Genomic DNA, 16,511 nt, shown 5'->3' with positions numbered 1-16,511 from the left:
TATGCTTGAATGAGCACTTCTTTTTTTTTTTTTTGCACTCTGTAGACATGTCAAACACACCGGTCCAGAGCAGGGAAAGTGTAATAATAAACAACCAATCTTTAAAGTCAACATTTCGAGTTTAATCTTGGATAGAAATATCCTCAGCACTTTGATGGGTCCAGTGTAGGGGATGCGTTTATTTTTCAAGTTCATACTGATCCAGTTAACCGAGATTTATGCCATTCAACCACTCACTAATTGGAAAATTCGTACTAAAAAGTGAATTTTAACTTTTTTTTTTTTTTTTTTTTAAATCTGTCACTTATGAGCAACAAGCCTTGGTGATAAATCCTGCATTACATTATAAGCCATGCATAAATTGTCATTAAAAATACAAATTATGACATTACCAATGAAACATAATTGATCAACCACTGACATATCCCGTTTGTGACTCTATGACACTCAAACTAAAATGCATATCCATCTCGACCCCACTTTTAGTCTCCTTTTTGTGAAGGAGTCACAGCAAAATGAGTCACTGTAAATGGCATGAACGTTTTACATACGACTTCATTTTGGTTCATGTTGAAAATGTTGACAACTGCAGCATGTCAAAAATCCCCTGGTTTGGGGGGGGGGGGGCGAGAGTAAGATTTCCCACCATCTTCCACTTCAGAGTAAAGTAGTGGCCGTTTTTTTGTTCTTCTGTGCTGTGACTGTAGAAGGCTGATGACTAAGGAAGGCAACCCGTGGTGGAGTCGTTATGGCAACAGAAGCTTGCCAAATAGACTGTTGAAATTGGACAAATGTGAACATGCAGTCAATGCCCCCCTCCCCCTCACTCCCATATGACATTTTAGGCATCGGTCCTTTGCGGTAAAATTCTGCACGGTGGGGGGGGGGGGGGGGGCAGGTTTTTTGTGCAGCAAGGTCAGATCAACGGATTGCGCTGCCTCAGCACTTTTATACAAGTCTCCCAATCAATATCAGGACATCTGAATTCCACTGAGATCAATACAATGCACATATTCCAATCATCTGCCAGTGCACGTTGTCTTTTCCCCCCTTTAAGTTAAAAATACACAGCCACAGATGTCTAAAATTTAGAGTTTATTTATTTAGGAGAATACCAACAACACAACATGAATAATCCCTTGTGGTTAACCTTGTCATCAGTAACTAGTCTCTAAACAACTGTCAGCAACAAGTCAAAACTGAATATCAACAAACAGTATTAATCTTTTTTTTTACACTTTGTCATAATAATTTCTTTAAGCTTTCATTGGCACCAATTTGTGCTCAAAAGGTGCAAAAACCACACTGTGGAAGACAAGCAGATAAAAAAATTTTAAAAAAAAAGGTACTTTGGTGCGGAGTCTGCACTACAAACACTGATCATCCTGACCTTTTGGCACTTATTTCTACAAAACAATACAAGATGAAAGCGTTGAGTAATGAATCTGTGTTTGTTTTCAATAAATATGAAGAAGCTACAATGCAAAGAGAGAATGCGCAACATTTCACAACACATACAAAAATTTGGGTTGGATTATAATGCGAGGCGGGAGGTCGTTGTGCAGGGCCAGTAATACCAGTTCTGTTGAGAACAGGGGTTGTTGCTGTTCTGTGTGTGTACCTGTGTAAATACATGTGCTAAAACATCGTGATTGAAAAAATAATCCGAGGGCCCGTTTAACACAAACCCTCTTGATTCTGCCCTCATATGCAAGTATGGCACATTTACGTGTCCACATGTAGGTCCAGTCAGCTGATAAAAGGTGGTCCTTTCAATTATCCCTCCATAAAGTGCCGTTCTTTGTCAGATATTTGCTTTAGTGTAATGTGACGATGATGATGATTGGGGGGGGGGGGGGTTGATGGAGGACAGGATTCTACTGCGAGTGTTCGACAAGGAAAGAGGGGCGTTTCCTCTGGGTTCAGTCAACAATGGCAGAGAGCAGAGCCATGATGGCCACGCCGCTGAAAATGAGTAGTATCTGCAGTAGGGAGTGTCTACAAAGACAAAAAAAAAAAAAAGAGGCAAAGGTTATACATTTAGAACGATTTAATATCATTAGAGTAAAGTCCTGTCTGCTCACCTTCCCTCCACAGAACTACTTCTCTCCTTCTAGTGAGGCCTACATATATACTACTTTAGGCCCTATATTTTCTGCTGCCTCCATATGAATCGAACTTTGTGAAAGATTGGCCTGTAAAGCTCAGTTGAAAGCGTGACAATGGTTCTGGCCGCTGCTTGGTGTTGCCTGTTCTGTCCTGCTAAGAAAGGTCAAAGCTATGCCGGCTCAGTCTAAAGGGGCTCAATATTGCGAGCACTGAGTCTGCAAACGATGCTATTTGTTTTATCTAGGTCTATTGTGTTTGGAACAAAAATACTCCCAAATAAATAGTCTATTGTTTGCTGGACTGATGGTGAGCAGCTGGGACATTTTACCATATCATCCATTTCTCAAAACTCACAGTTCAACAAGACAGAACAGTGATTTGGTCACTATAATACAATCGAGCCATGTTTTACTCCACAAACACACAAAGATGTACATGTGCAAACACACAGGTGGTGCAATTCAAATCCAAGTCAGCGAGTTGAAATGACAGGAAATGGATTCAACGTGCGGCATACAGCTTAGCGGCAATGCTGTTTTTTTGTACAAGCAGACACTAAATGCAAGCAGAAACTTAGTTTACAAAGATCGGAGAAGTATTTAGAAACATCTATGATACCTTAAACTGGATTCCTGTAGCAGGTCCGGCATCACATTCACCAAGGCAATGTAAAGGAAGCCTCCGGCAGTGAAAGGCAATATCCAGCTACTGACGTTTTCTACAAACGGTGAGAGACTCATGACCGATTTGGTCTCTGGTTCACAACTGGTTGGAATGTGTGTGAAGTGGTGTTTTCTTACCTGCGCCTTTGGGAGACTGTGCGCACAGAGCAAAAACAGCCCCCAAGACCCCGACAAGTGCCGTCGACATCTGCATGCGCGCGGCACTCCAGCGATCGAACCCTGCCCTCAGCAGAATGGCGAAGTCTCCCACCTGTGAAGGTGGACACACATCTCACAGCTCAGGAATGGCTCGACAGGGAGTGCGTTTCCAAACACTGCAGCGGTCAGGCTCTTCCTGCCGGCCCTTGGAGTCGCGAGCATTCATTTCTACACTAAGAAGTAATATGTGCAAAAGTTACTGTAGTAAAAACTCTCACCTCATGAGGGATTTCATGGAGCAGGATGGCGAAGGTGGTGAGGAACCCAACCTGAAAAAAACAAAAAACAAAATGTCCAGTTAATGTTACTTTTCCTGAGGAGAGGTCCCGTGTAAAGGCCATGCAGAGCAACAGAATATGATCAGGAGCATAGGATGAGGTCATCCTGCAACTCAAACAAGTTTACCAGACAATTATAACGGTTCCAACTAGATTATATCTGCTTATGAAGGAAAAACATTTAATCAGCACTGCGCTGATATAGATTTGTTTTTTTTCTTCTCCTTTTTACATGATTCTTTTCTCAATAACGTCGCAATGAATGCACGAGGAGTAAACAGAAAATGCTGGTGAGATGTCTTGTATGTGCATGTTTGAGACATCTAGTTAACTTCCTCTCTGGCACACTGATCCACAGATCATGCTGCTTGCCTTATGTCTCTCCAGCTGGACTCTCATCCCACAGCTCCAAATATACAGTAACCTACTGAAGCGGTACAAATCCATGCTACTGCAGTTTCAAATATACCTTTTTACACACGAGCCTGTAACACAAAGAAATAATGCTTAAAAAGGAAAAAGAAAAAGAAAAAGTGACCTGTGAGGGGTCCTTTGTAGGAAAGTGGAATTTTCAGCAAAGCGGAAAGTACAATCTACTGAATCTGCTTTGATAGATAATAACATTGGATAGATGTCGTGTTTGTGAGTCTTGGCAATCCCTGCTGGTCATTTTCTCTTTGAGGGCAGGATTTTGAGATTGCCCTTACTTATAAATCATATCCGGCACAGTGCGAAAACTTCAGGTATGTTACCATAAATAAGCTTTCTTTTCAACTCCACTGACTATTTTCAGTGCATCGGTCAATCATGCAACTTCTATACACGTGCACTACATAAATATATTAGCGTCATATGATCTCAAACCTTCTGAATAGAAACACAAGCCTCGTCTTTCTGAGAGGAGCACAAGTTGGCAAAGTTATTTGTCAGCTAAACTACAAAATAAGCTTTACAAACTCGAAAAAAAAAAAAAAAGTTACTTATTCTCCATCTTTAAGTTGAACAAGGAATTGCTACAAAACAACAATCTAAATTTATGTTTCAGCTTTCGAAAATATGCACTGTCCAACCCTACGTACATCCTCTATACAGTGATTCTTTCACTTCTTCCTCTCTTTTCCTTCCATTTCCTGCTTTGACGAGTACCTCGACTGGCAGCAGGTGTGGTACACGATTTTCTAGCATGGCTCCATACGTGGTTACTCATTTCATCCACACATTAAAGTTCAAAAATGTCCCTTCAGGTCTTTTTTTGGCCCATCTTAACATTCTTCAGTGGTGGTCATGTTTCAGCCATCTTTACTTTGGACATGTATCTGAACAACACAGTTTGTTGGGCTTTTCCATCTCCATGCATTTTTTATGGTTCTGATGGCAAGAAAGCATTCAACCGCCCAGTGGTCCCGGCTCAACCATTTAGCTATTCCAGGAGTGTCGCATCCTTATGAAAGGCAGGTTCCAACTTTTGATTTTTTTTAAGGGTCACATCTTTTATGGGAAAATTGACCCGAAGTAACTAAGCCGACTCCTTGATAACGCAAATCCACATGATCTGAAAAATCTGTGTATTCAATAAGTATAACAATTGGCATGGTTTGGTGCTTGAACTTCAGCACAGACTTTCAAAGTTAATAGTTTTAAGTGTTTTTAATGTCGACGTTATCACAGCATTTTTACCTTTTTGCTAACCAAGAAGCTCCCAGCTACTGCCAGTCCATGGGTGAAGTTGTCAATGCAGTTGGCCAGCAGGTTGAGGTATCCACTTATCTGTGACAAACGCACACAAATCAACACTGCCACTCAGAAAACGATGAGATGTACCGACTAGATGATGACGTCCTGAGCTGTACCTCAAAATCCAGAATGTTTATAGACGGCCTGTACTGTCTCTTATATAAGCAAACCACATGTAACTCATATGTTTACCCTAGTGTAGTTTTTTTTTTTTTTTTTTTCATAAATCAGGGGTATGTTTTGGGCCAACGTTACCTTGATTTTCTCGGATCTATCCTGTAGACTCTGCTTGGAGGATTTCCATGACTCAGTATGGTGTCCATTTTTGAGAGAAGTCACTCCTTTTCCACTGAAAGTTGAACTGGACTGCGTCTGTTGGGAAACAGGAAGTCACATCTTGTCCTTACATGAACCCTTCTCTAAATAGATTGTTAAAGTTTTGTTTTACGCTCTCACTAAAGATGCATACGCGCCATCAGAAATATGCTCTTAGCCCAGAAAACATGTCTTGTCATGTGCTTTGACCACCCTTGACCACCAACACCACTCGTGCTAAAAACAGTAATTTAATGGCAGTCTGAATCTCACAATGCAGTAAACAGGCATTTTACTGTTGCACCTGCTGTGTGTCAAAGTGTCTGCCCACTGGGATCAAAGCAGCTTTTGAAACACTCATTATTTTTTTGACCTTCCTACATATGCAATAACCTGCAGTCATCTGTATTTCCTCCGTTTTCCAGGTAGAAAAGGCGACCCTTGAATTTCCAGAGTCAAACATGTTGACGTTGCGATTATAAAAGAAGAGACCCAGTCAGCTCAGACTGAAGCTTCTGTTTTCTGAAAACAGCCAACTTCCCTGTTCAATCATTCAGAGACCACACACGCTGCCATTTAAACCGATAGTCAAATGAAGTCAGAGGGAAGTTATTGGAATCATTTTGTCCTCATCTTGCCACAAGGAAATGTTTGCACCATGTCTGTGATTTGAAGCACAGGGAAGTGATAAAGTGTTGTGAATATTTCAGGGCTCTCAATGTCAAAGTTTTGTTTACTGACAACTTAAATGTGAAAAATCTCGTTAAAAAGTGATGAAATCTCAAGTTGTCTGTTGAGCATTGTAGCTGTTCAGCCATGATGAATCCATCCAAAACACTGACGCAATTCAAGCAAAATAATAAAAAAAAAAAAAAAAAAAAAAAAAAAGGAAAGACATTCAGCTTCTTTTCATTGCTTCATGTTTGGGTTACATTAACTCAAACACGGTATTCTAGGAGAAAACCCTTCTAACCTTCCTCACTGTCACACACTGTTCCTGCCTATTGTTGACTCTGTCAAAAAGCCGAGCGCTCTCCTGTGGACTCTGAAATGTCTAAAGCAGCTGCTTCATCCCAGCACTAAAAATAGACACTAGCAGAGGAGCTGAGCCGTGGATTCCAATCTTCTCCCTCAATGGCATTAGAAAGATGGGGAGGGTGGGGGGATGAGACCATCTTTACAAACAGACTGCAACCAGCTGTTCAATCACATTTCCTGTTACACAATTTAGCATATAAATTCTGAATAATAAGCTTCCACTCTGATGTAAATTGAATCAAGCACTTCATTTCGTTGCTACGTAACACAGCAAGTAAATAATAGATATAAACAGCCGTCTCAGCGCAGTAAAAACAGCAAAACAGCATATTTTGTGTCAGTAAAGTGGATCTTGATCAAGTTCGTATTAATTTATCGTAAACATATCAAAAGGAATAGTTTTCCTTAATCACATGTCAATGAAAGGATGGATCCCACTCGTGTGTATAGAGGAAATACATATAGTCACCAGATACTTATTGTAGCTTTGAACAGACACTAGCAATAAGGAGATAGGACTAGCCTGGCTCTATCAAAAGGTTTTGAATAGAAAAATAAATCCACCCACTGTAAAATCCCCAGTCTTGCTTGTTTCATCCAAAACACAAACCTCAGCATAGACTTGACACGCGCTTTTGCAGGATTTATATGACAGACAAGAACGCCAATCAGCATTTTCTTTCCCCAAAACGTGGATCTATTGCTGTAAACTCTCGGGTGAACAGTAGGTCATTTGATTCTGCAGTCATCAAAACACCACTGACAGATATGCAGACTAAGCGGGAATGCATTTGTACTGAGCATACCAATGAAAAGAAAAGATGTGAAGACTTGTGTTGACATGCGAAATAGTGAGATTCCAGCAGAAATACTTACAGAAAGGTTAAAATTCAGGTCCGAATCCGAGGTGGGATCTTCGAGGCTTGCTTGGTCTGGGAACATTTTCTCCAACACGAGGAAGGCTACCAGACCGACGATTACCCACAAGCCCTGGGTCATGTAGTGATTTTGTTTACCAGCTAGAAGGGTAGCAGACAGGTTGTAAATATCTGCGTAAAGTTATGATTATGCCAGAGTGGTGGTGCTGCAAACAACATGCTTTCTACGGATGACATGAAAGTTAAATGTAACATTGCATTGATAAACATTTATCCTTTACTAACAGCTACAGGTAAATGTTAAGATTAATTCAGTTCTGTTGAGAATGTGTTACATTTTAGAATAAATGATCAAGCTATGTTAATTTAGAAAGACTATTATGTAGAAGCATCATCTGGTCAAAGGAATGGTTTATAACGCCTGCATACTCTGTCTATGAAGTCCGTAAGAGAGCAGTGTTATAAAACAAAGCCATTCAGCAGTATTGTCATAATTGCAAATAGACCAAGAACTGACCATTTTTCTATATGCTTGAGAGGGAAGACTGGGTCAAACAACTGGGAATATAAAGGTATTTATAGCACGGGCAGATAGGAGACCTCACCCGAAGAGTTGGAGAGGGCCCATGCCTCAGGAAGGAGATGAAGGAATACATCACCAAGGAGACCACCAATAGCAAAGCTCAAGAGCTGCTTTAGTTTCTGGCATCCAGCTGGCAAAACATAGACAAGAATCAGGGAACTAATTACTGTGCAGTATGATTAATAAAGACCTGGAGATTAACCTCTTGTTCGCTTTCTTTTAGGTTTGAGATCAGATACAAATTTGCAGCGCTACTGTTCCTTCTCCTACCGTACCGTTTCATTTGCCCTTTCAATAATTAGCATATGACGCATTAAAATGCAAACGTGCGTCTATCTCAAACTGCCAATCATAGCTCTGATTACTCGTGCTCCAGAGAGACTTTATTCTTGAGGAGTTCCCTTGGTAAAGACTAACCTCTGGTCAGAGTTGCAGTTGACAACCCACAGCCTAAAATACATCTGGAATGTTCTGCTCCTGTGGGTGGGGCCCCTCAAAGAGCCTTAGATCTCGGGCTTATATTGAGAATGAGGAGTTGTCGTCATAGTACAGAGCCCCGCCCCTATCCGCCATGTTGGCAGAATGCTAGCGAGAAAACGCCATTCTCTCCGTTCGTTTACATTGTACGCGTGTTTTTAAATCAGTAAGTTTAAACAGTGCGGAATTGCAAGAACATGCCTGGAAATCACTGCTGTGTGAAGAACTGTTCCAGTACCTCACACAATACGTTTGGGAAACATAGGAACAACGAAATACATTTTTTTTCGGTTTCCTAAATGGATGCAGCATCAGGGAGAGCAGGCGTCTGACCTGACGAGGAGACGCCGGGTTGCCTGGCTGGCTGGACCTTACTTTCGATTGCACCCCTCCGTCGATGAGAGTGTGTTCTCTACATTTTCACTCGGGTACGTTCTCTAAAAATATCTTTATGTTGTTGTCTCTTAAAGCTACGAAGTTACTTTATGTTGTTGCGAACCCTGAAGTGCACCTGACGTTGCTGCCTAGCGAGCTAACTAGCGAACTGTTGCCTCTTCGAAAATGCTCAACTTGCAAACTGTTGCCTCTTCGAAAATTAATGTTAACTACCCCCTAATGTGGCTAATGTGTTAATGTGTACCCCTTCAGCCCTTTTGTCATACCATGAGCAGCATTACCCTCTCAGTCATGTGTTCTGTGATGGGTTTGCCATTGATTGCATAGGTTTTTTTCATAAACTATTTATTCTGTTGTAGGTAAGCCATCATATGAGATGTTGGAGAACCACGCTGACTGGACAAATTCAGATTTTTACATTCAACTGTACCTGTGCACATGCTGCTCAAATGTGAGGGTGAAAACCTAACGCCTTTAGATAAGATTGTCACTGTTTGCTGTGCCTTAACGAACATGTGCAAAAGTGTTGTTTGAGTTCATTCCTCATTGTTCATTACTTTTTAATTTGTTTGAAATAAATGCTTGAAACAACTTGATATGGCTTAACAATGTTTATTAACAGAACAGGAAAAAAGAATAAGGGCGCAAGGTGCAGAATGCAATATACCTCTAGGAAAAGTTAACAGTGCAAAAGAACATGTGTGCATTCAGAATAAAAAGTATAAAAATTTCCAGCATGTAAACATTGACAACAAGCAATAATAAAATAATACTGTTACTAGTGCAAAAGAACAAAGAAACACTATTCAGCACAAGAAGAGCAAAACCATGGCGTGTCAGCAGAGGGTCTGTCCACAAGCCCCACACAACTGAAGTGATACCATTGGACTGGTAAGTGGAGGCTCAGAGTCTCCGTGAATGCAGGACCTGTAAAATAAATAAAGTGAAATAAACTAAACAGTAAAAAGCATTTATTTCAAGTTACAGTCTACACTTTAGACACATTGATAATGGCTGTAATCTAACCAGGACATGTACACCTTGCATTCAAAATGTTAATGGCTTAAATCTAACCAGGAATGTACGCCTTGCAATCACACATAAGTATCCTAGCCAACCCAGAACTGGTTTGTTCACTTTGCAGCCGCCAACACCCAACACAATAACCTGCTACAGTATGTGTCGTTGGGCTAAAATCAAATGACAACTAAATACCTAAACATAAGCTTTAGCATACATCAAAACATTGGAAACGTTTGTGTACATTGAACATCTCATTAATCTAGTGTTTACAAAACAAGTCGCAGTTAATTACGTTGTCATTTTGGTCAAGAAGTGTCTAAATGCAATGTAATTACAACACACTAAAATGCATGAAAAGAACCTTACCTTTGCCAGTACAACGCTGTTATCATCACCAGAGCCACCTGGAGGCTTGTAGATGGCCAAGTCCTGCACCCAGCCACAGCAGAAAGTCTCGTACGATTCCAAAGATTTGTGACTTTTAAACTCCTGCATTGCGTAGTAACTTACACCAAAGACAAGATAATTGACTATGTCCATATATGTGCACGGAGGTAACTGGTCCAGGTCTCTGTGCCATTCTGCTGCAGGGAGCTCGTAAGGATCAATATTTTGGATGCTGGACAGTTTCTCCAAATACCGCTGCTTTGCGCTTGTAATAAGCTTGTCCCTGCAAGGTCCCTTTTCTTTCGCCTTATCTCTCTCCATTGCTTTGCTTTCTTTCTTTCTTTCTTTTGTATTCGTCTCTGCCCTGCCAAAATGACAAATGCGGGAGGATATCCGTTAAGTTAATGGCGTTGCCCCTGGCAACCAATAGATTCTTCTGCCAACATGGCCGACCGGCCGACCGGAGTCACGTGACTCCTCAGTCTCAATACAGTAACTTAGGTGTGGTCACTGAAAAGCAACATTAATAAGAATGTACAGTGCACCTTAGTTATTCATACACTTTTTGGGCACACATACACACACAACTGTTTTGTTGGAGCATCTTTAGCTTTGAACATGGCAACAGACAATCGAGTTCGAAGGCTTCCACTGGACCACTGTCCACTTCTCGTGGACATCAAAGGGCAAAAGAAAAGGCCTGTCATGTCGATTCTCTGCATTGAACTCTCACCTAACTGTTTGTTTTGGTTTATGCTGGATGAGTGAGAAGTTGGCTTAGGTCTATGGTCTAGTTCTGTAAATTCTCAACACAACATGTCTTACTGCTCTGCGGTCTCTGCCACAGTATCACTCTCTGAGAGCCAGTCTTTTTTAACATGCCTACATAACTATAAAGCCAGTTCCTCTTGAAACAGTAAACAACTTTGCAGCCCTTGTCACCAAAGTCTGAGCCATGCGTGCTACAACAACTGGAAGTCAGACATGTGGCACACGCACAGATAAGCAAAAATAAAAACATCATGGTTGTTACATCAAGTGCAGGATGTCTGCAGAGCACGTTTGTGCCACTGGGAATCTAATTCATGAAAAAGAAATGGGAGGAAATATAGGGTTTGAAATGTCTGTTTGCTTTTATCTGTTCAATGCCTGCATTTATCATCATTTATCATTTTTTAGCAGCTCCTTCTGCTCACGTATTAAAAGTCCCAAAATAAGGAGTCCAACTTCAGATAATCACCAGGTTAAAATTCTAAAATGTAAAATAATGTAGTTTAAAAATCAACCAATTCCTGCAAAACTAATGACACTCGTAACGCTTAGCTGTAACTTAAGTTTAGCTCCAATTATGCTACCAGGATGAATTACCTGCCAACCATTTCCATGTTGATGTCAGCATTTAGCCAAAGCACCAGTGTTTCTTATATACTCTCACAGAGCCATGAACCAGACTGTAGACTCTTTCAACTCACTTTAAGCGGAGCTTTTCATTTGAAAACATTCAATGTATGCAACCGTTTTTTCAACCCACAGCGTAGTTATCATTTCAGATGTATTTGGTGGTTCACTGGGTGACAGTCTGACATTCTCGCTGCTCAGTACATGAAACTCTTTGCTACCAATTATGTCATCCTATCAAAAAGAAGTTGAGCTGTGAACTTGTGTCGCTTTCAGCTGCCTTAGATCCCTTTGGCACTTCCAAGTATGCTTATGTTCCACTTCTCAAAATGTGCAACGGCATTCATGAGGTCGCCACTTCAGATGTTCTGTGTGCAGGAAGAAACGGTTTCCAGGAAAGTTAATTTCCAATTTCAAACATGAGGAGGATGCAGCTGGATTTATGACAGGCTATCATAGATCCAACAGAACCACGTGCTGATCCAGCTGGAGGCTGTTTTCTCTTGCTGGGAGTTAGGATTTACCACAGAGCCGCTGAAATTTCGAAAGTGCAAAGTTGCGCAAGAATGGAGGATGCCCACCCAGAGCAGTGGCCTCTGACGCAGAAAGTCGTCCGGAAATGTCAAACCTCCAGTTTAATTGACTGAATGTTTTCTCTTTGTCTTAACCCATTTAGGCCTAAAACGCCTGGAAAAGAATGCCTGTAAAACCTATGGGCGATTTCAGAAAGACCCCCTAAAACCTGAAGTTTTTCTGGAAATTCAGCAATTGGGTCAACGCCTGATTGATTTCTCAGCTTCTGTAGCAGATAGAAACAAAATTCAAAAAGTATTTGAGAGCTTACACCTGTGGCTTTCTTTGGAAATTGAGTTTATTTACATACACCTTCACGAAAATAGAAAATGTAAATAGCAAAGTGCAGAAACAGCACTATTTTCAATAAAAAAAAAAAAAAAAAAAAAAAAAAAAAACAGTAATAAAATTAAATTTTATATTTAAATTATTTATTTTATCGCCAGTAATCTCTTCGTACTGGCAGCACAAGGAGCCCATACACATTCCAATAAACGTTTTCATCTCCGGCACAGTTACGTGTGACCACCTTGCCATCTTTGCTCGAGCTGGAGTCTGAAGTACCTGGTCACTGTATCTATTCGTCTCGGAAACGAGATGCGCCCAAAGCTCCTCAGTAAAACTATGATTAAATGCCTGCAACGGTGTGGAATCTGCAGGTAAATCGACTTTCACCCCTGGTGTGCGGTTGAAATCTCTCCGTCGATTACGGTGGTAATTGTCAGTCTTCCACTCACATTCAAACCCTTCAAAATCATCCTCGTCGTTATCGTCATCCTCAAACATATGTGCTAGCCATAAATCTCGATCAATTGGGTCCGCACGTTCATCAGCATCATCCAAGCCAAGAAACTCCTCACAATCGCTACCGTCTGAAATGTCTTCCCACTGAAAGTCCTCCAGGCTTGTTTGATGTAACTTAACTTCAAAACAATGACACGAGGAACATGACGACACTCTCACGTGCCTATTATAATGTATTTGATTGGCGCAGAGGTCAATAATTGGTGCAAAACAACCTTATACATGAAAAAAAGACGTGTACGCTTTCCCGGCCTTAAGGTAGAATAACGCAACAGCGCCCCCGGCTTTAAAGGTAGAAATGCGGCAATGCTTTCCTGGCCTCAATGGGTTAAAGGACACACTTGAATTTACAACAATGTCAATTTACAGAAGCTTTGCATTTACTTTGTGCCATCCGTGTTGGTGTTGATGGGTACGTCTACTAATAAACATGGTTCTAATAGTGAGACCCTTCATACAGAGAAAATGATTGTTTGCTGTTTTTAGGAAAACTAAATTACCATAAAGTCACAGATTAACTTTATTTACAAATCAAGCACACATACATCATTGACTTTTGACCCCTTGACCCCTTGACCCCCCCCCCCCCCCAAATTTCAAAATATCCATTAAATGGGTAAGAAGCAGCCGGTTGCTGTTATTCTAATAAAGCTAAAAATGATGCCTTGATGATTAATATCTAAACATAAATGGAGAGCATTTGGGTAAAATACTGCTACCCTCTTACCTTCTGTTTTTAGGGCTGCTCCAGCTTCAATGGGAAGCACGAGCAGTGGGAAAATCCCACTGAGACCTACAGCAACGGAGCCCACCAGGGACAGGAGCCAAACATGTGTGCGCTCACTGGCTAAAAAGTCTGCGACTGCCTTGAAGCCTGGGAGGTCATCCGTCAGGCTGTGGCCTGGTCCTGCAGCTGTGGCTGTTGCATGAGCCACCGTGGTTTGTGTCATCTTCTGGCTGCTTGATGCCCCCTTGGAGGCCAGCATCAGCAGGCTAATGGGGATAAACAGAGCAGCTACAGCCCAGCTGGGCTTCCAGCAGCTTCCGCCATTCATCCGTGCCACGGTCCGAAGATCACTTGCAACCAGTAGTGCTGTAAGAGGAGCGAGAGAGACATGTTGAGACAGAAGAACCTGCAAACCATTTTAAATAAGAACTGGAACTCAAAATATCACAGTTTCCTATAGTCAAAGAGAGGCAGGGGCAAAAAAATAAATACCTTTTTTTTTTTTAAAACAATATATCGGTTGTGCTTTTGCATGAAAGAGAAAAGACTTCAACGTATCAGACACGTAGCCTTTGGTGCATATAAAAGGCAAGAGCACTCTATAATTTAAATGGGGAAGCTTTCCATTTCAAACGCCCACTGAAGTCCTCTTCTGACCACTTGCAGGTGCGCATTAAAATCTATTCCACTGCGTTAAAATGGAGACCGCTACACTTGTATTTCACTTTGGAGGAGGGGAAGAAGCCCCAGAGAAACACATCTGGAAAACAGAGCAGTCACAACAGATTTGGTAACATTTTCAATGAGCTTTATTTCAAATGGTATGGGGACACAGTCTAAAGTTCATTCCATCTCACGCCCCCCAGAACAAACTCCAGATATCTGGAGCCAAAATGGACGGCCCTGTGAATGGCAAAGAACATGCTACCGACCCGGTGTGCTCTCTTACCTTTAAAGAGTAACACAGCTCTTCCACTAAAGACTGCCGTTGGGTCTCTGGGCTGCAGTTGCAACACTTGTTAGCAGTTATGATCCGAAGAGGAATACCGGTCCCAACAAGGTCCCAATGTGGTAAACAAAAACCCAATAACCCGATTCACTGTTGGAGAATAATTCACTGAAAAAGTTTAGTTGAATTTTCCAGTGTGGAAAAGATCCGATTAAAAGTCCCTGCATGTGTTCAATTATATTTCATAAAGACAAAGTGAACTTGGCCAAAATCAGGAAGTAAGAGGATAAAAATAGAACAGCTAAAACTAAAATCAGAATCAGTACATCTCCAAGGACTAGGAGGGCTGTTAAGTACAATTGCTTTGCTTCATGGGTGCAGTCTTAGAGCTGCAAATAGATTAGGACTTATAAAATCAATCTTCTTTTAAATTGTACAGTAAAACACATGGCCAGAAACTATCAGAAAAAAATGAGGTATTTTGTGTTGGAGAACTGCTTTTTAGTCATTTCCATCCTGCCACATGGAGGTGACACATGGGTCAAAACTCCCCCATGTTTTCCTCTATATTATGGAAAGCACCATATTTCACGCGCTGCACACATAAACCGCCGTTGAACTGAAAGCTTCCGTCTTTCAAACACACAGAAAAATCTAAAATGTATCAGTGTCGTCATTAATTTGAAGCTCACACCAGATGCGCTTTTTATGGAGGAGTATGTGGATGAGAGAAAACTAGTCACAGCAGACTTCCAGCCAGACTTCCTCTTGGCAGCAGCCTGCAAATATCTTTTCCATGTCGCACTCTCTGACTGAAAAGTTGAAGAAGCTATCTCTAGTTGTCTGCAACCTCGTAGTCACAAAGTGCAGAAAAGCTGCAGCAGGTTGATAAAAATTATCAGTTTGTTTTGTCTGGCAAAGTCTCGCGAAGTAGGGTTAACCGATTTACGCAGAGACACTAAAGTAGTAGGAAAAAAAAAAAACTCCGCAACATTACAGACCTTAGGTTGTAGACAAAAAAAAAAAAAAAAATGAAGGAAATTCACGTTGCCGTGAAAACTCTGAGCAAAACAGCTCAAGTATGTGGGTAAAAGTTAGCAGGCTAACATTAGCCGGTGTACGTGTCCGGACAGAAACGCAGAGACGGACACAGCTTTGCTAATGAGGTTAGCCTCAGACAGGGAGTTACTGCAAAAATAATGCTAACAGCTATTTTAATCACAGCTAGCATCACTTTCAGAAACTTACTCCGGCCGTCGCCGGCTAATAAAAACCCGCTGCAATGAAATGCTCAAGTCAGAAGACAGCCTGAGTGTGGCATTTTATCTGAAAATACCTTATAGTTAAAAGAGTCTGTGCACCAGTGTGTCCCTGCCATCCAGGCCGGTTTGATGAAGGCAGGCTCCCAGCTGCTGCTGCTGCTGTGCAGTCAGGAAAGTCACCGCGGCTTTCCCAAACAGCCACGTATCAGGATCCAGGAGGGGGAAAATAGCAACATGAGAGCGTGTCACAACATGGATCCCGCCCCACTAGAGAGTTGTTTCCCCCGAAACAATTCCCCCCCAAAAAACGAGGAGCCAACATTTCTGAGTCGAGCAGCCTTTTTAAATATATATAGAAAAATAGTGATAAAAAAAGTAGGAAGAATCAAAAGGAAGAGGACAGCCACGTGGGTTCACTGAATACACCAAATCGCTGCATTTAAATTGATGCTGCAGCATAGATCTGCATTCACACACAGCCTCCTAATTTACGTGTCAATCTGTTTTTTTTATTCATAGTGTGTTTAAGAACAAAGCAACGCTGATTCAGCTTTCAGTGTTTTAACTTGTTACACTAGCCTACATACATTTCAAAGTTATCTGAGAGCCAGCGGCGCCAGCAGAAATAAATCCTAAGGGTGGCTGGTGGGGGCAAGGCAAAATCTTGGGGTGGCATACAATTCAATTCAATTCAAAAAT

General features: G+C 41.4%; 1 protein-coding gene across 2 annotated transcripts; it reads right to left on the bottom strand.

The window, feature by feature from the left end:
• Positions 1 to 1,082: 1,082 nt before the first annotated feature.
• slc39a13 (solute carrier family 39 member 13) lies at positions 1,083 to 16,062 on the bottom strand. 2 transcript variants are annotated; one of them, XM_075456039.1, is made up of 11 exons: positions 15,887 to 16,062; positions 14,551 to 14,700; positions 13,602 to 13,967; positions 7,839 to 7,946; positions 7,232 to 7,374; positions 5,258 to 5,374; positions 4,946 to 5,035; positions 3,209 to 3,259; positions 2,910 to 3,042; positions 2,728 to 2,827; positions 1,083 to 1,998 (listed from the first exon to the last, which is right to left on the bottom strand). In XM_075456039.1, the coding sequence occupies exons 3-11, from the start codon at positions 13,927 to 13,929 to the stop codon at positions 1,923 to 1,925; spliced, it is 1,146 nt and encodes a 381-aa protein (XP_075312154.1). In that variant the 5' UTR covers positions 13,930 to 13,967; positions 14,551 to 14,700; positions 15,887 to 16,062; the 3' UTR covers positions 1,083 to 1,922. The 2 variants fall into 2 exon arrangements, with proteins under 2 accessions (XP_075312154.1, XP_075312074.1); XM_075455959.1 differs by lacking the exon at positions 14,551 to 14,700.
• Positions 16,063 to 16,511: the final 449 nt, after the last annotated feature.

The sequence above is a fragment of the Odontesthes bonariensis genome, chromosome 1 (genome assembly GCF_027942865.1).
Source record: "Odontesthes bonariensis isolate fOdoBon6 chromosome 1, fOdoBon6.hap1, whole genome shotgun sequence".
In the NCBI taxonomy this organism is placed as follows: domain Eukaryota; kingdom Metazoa; phylum Chordata; class Actinopteri; order Atheriniformes; family Atherinopsidae; genus Odontesthes; species Odontesthes bonariensis.
The sequence above is the reverse complement of the archived record's forward strand: the minus strand, read 5'-3'. Positions and strand labels throughout refer to the sequence as shown.

Excerpts from the sequence above, each read along its gene's own strand:
- slc39a13 (XM_075456039.1), bottom strand. The coding sequence starts at position 13,929 with ATGAATGGCGGAAGCTGCTGGAAGCCCAGCTGGGCTGTAGCTGCTCTG. Across the intron at positions 7,947-13,601 it reads AGCAGCCCTAAAAACAGAAG|CTGGATGCCAGAAACTAAAG; the intron begins GTAAGAGGGTAG and ends ATGTTTTGCCAG. Across the intron at positions 3,043-3,208 it reads TCCATGAAATCCCTCATGAG|GTGGGAGACTTCGCCATTCT; the intron begins GTGAGAGTTTTT and ends CCACCTTCACAG.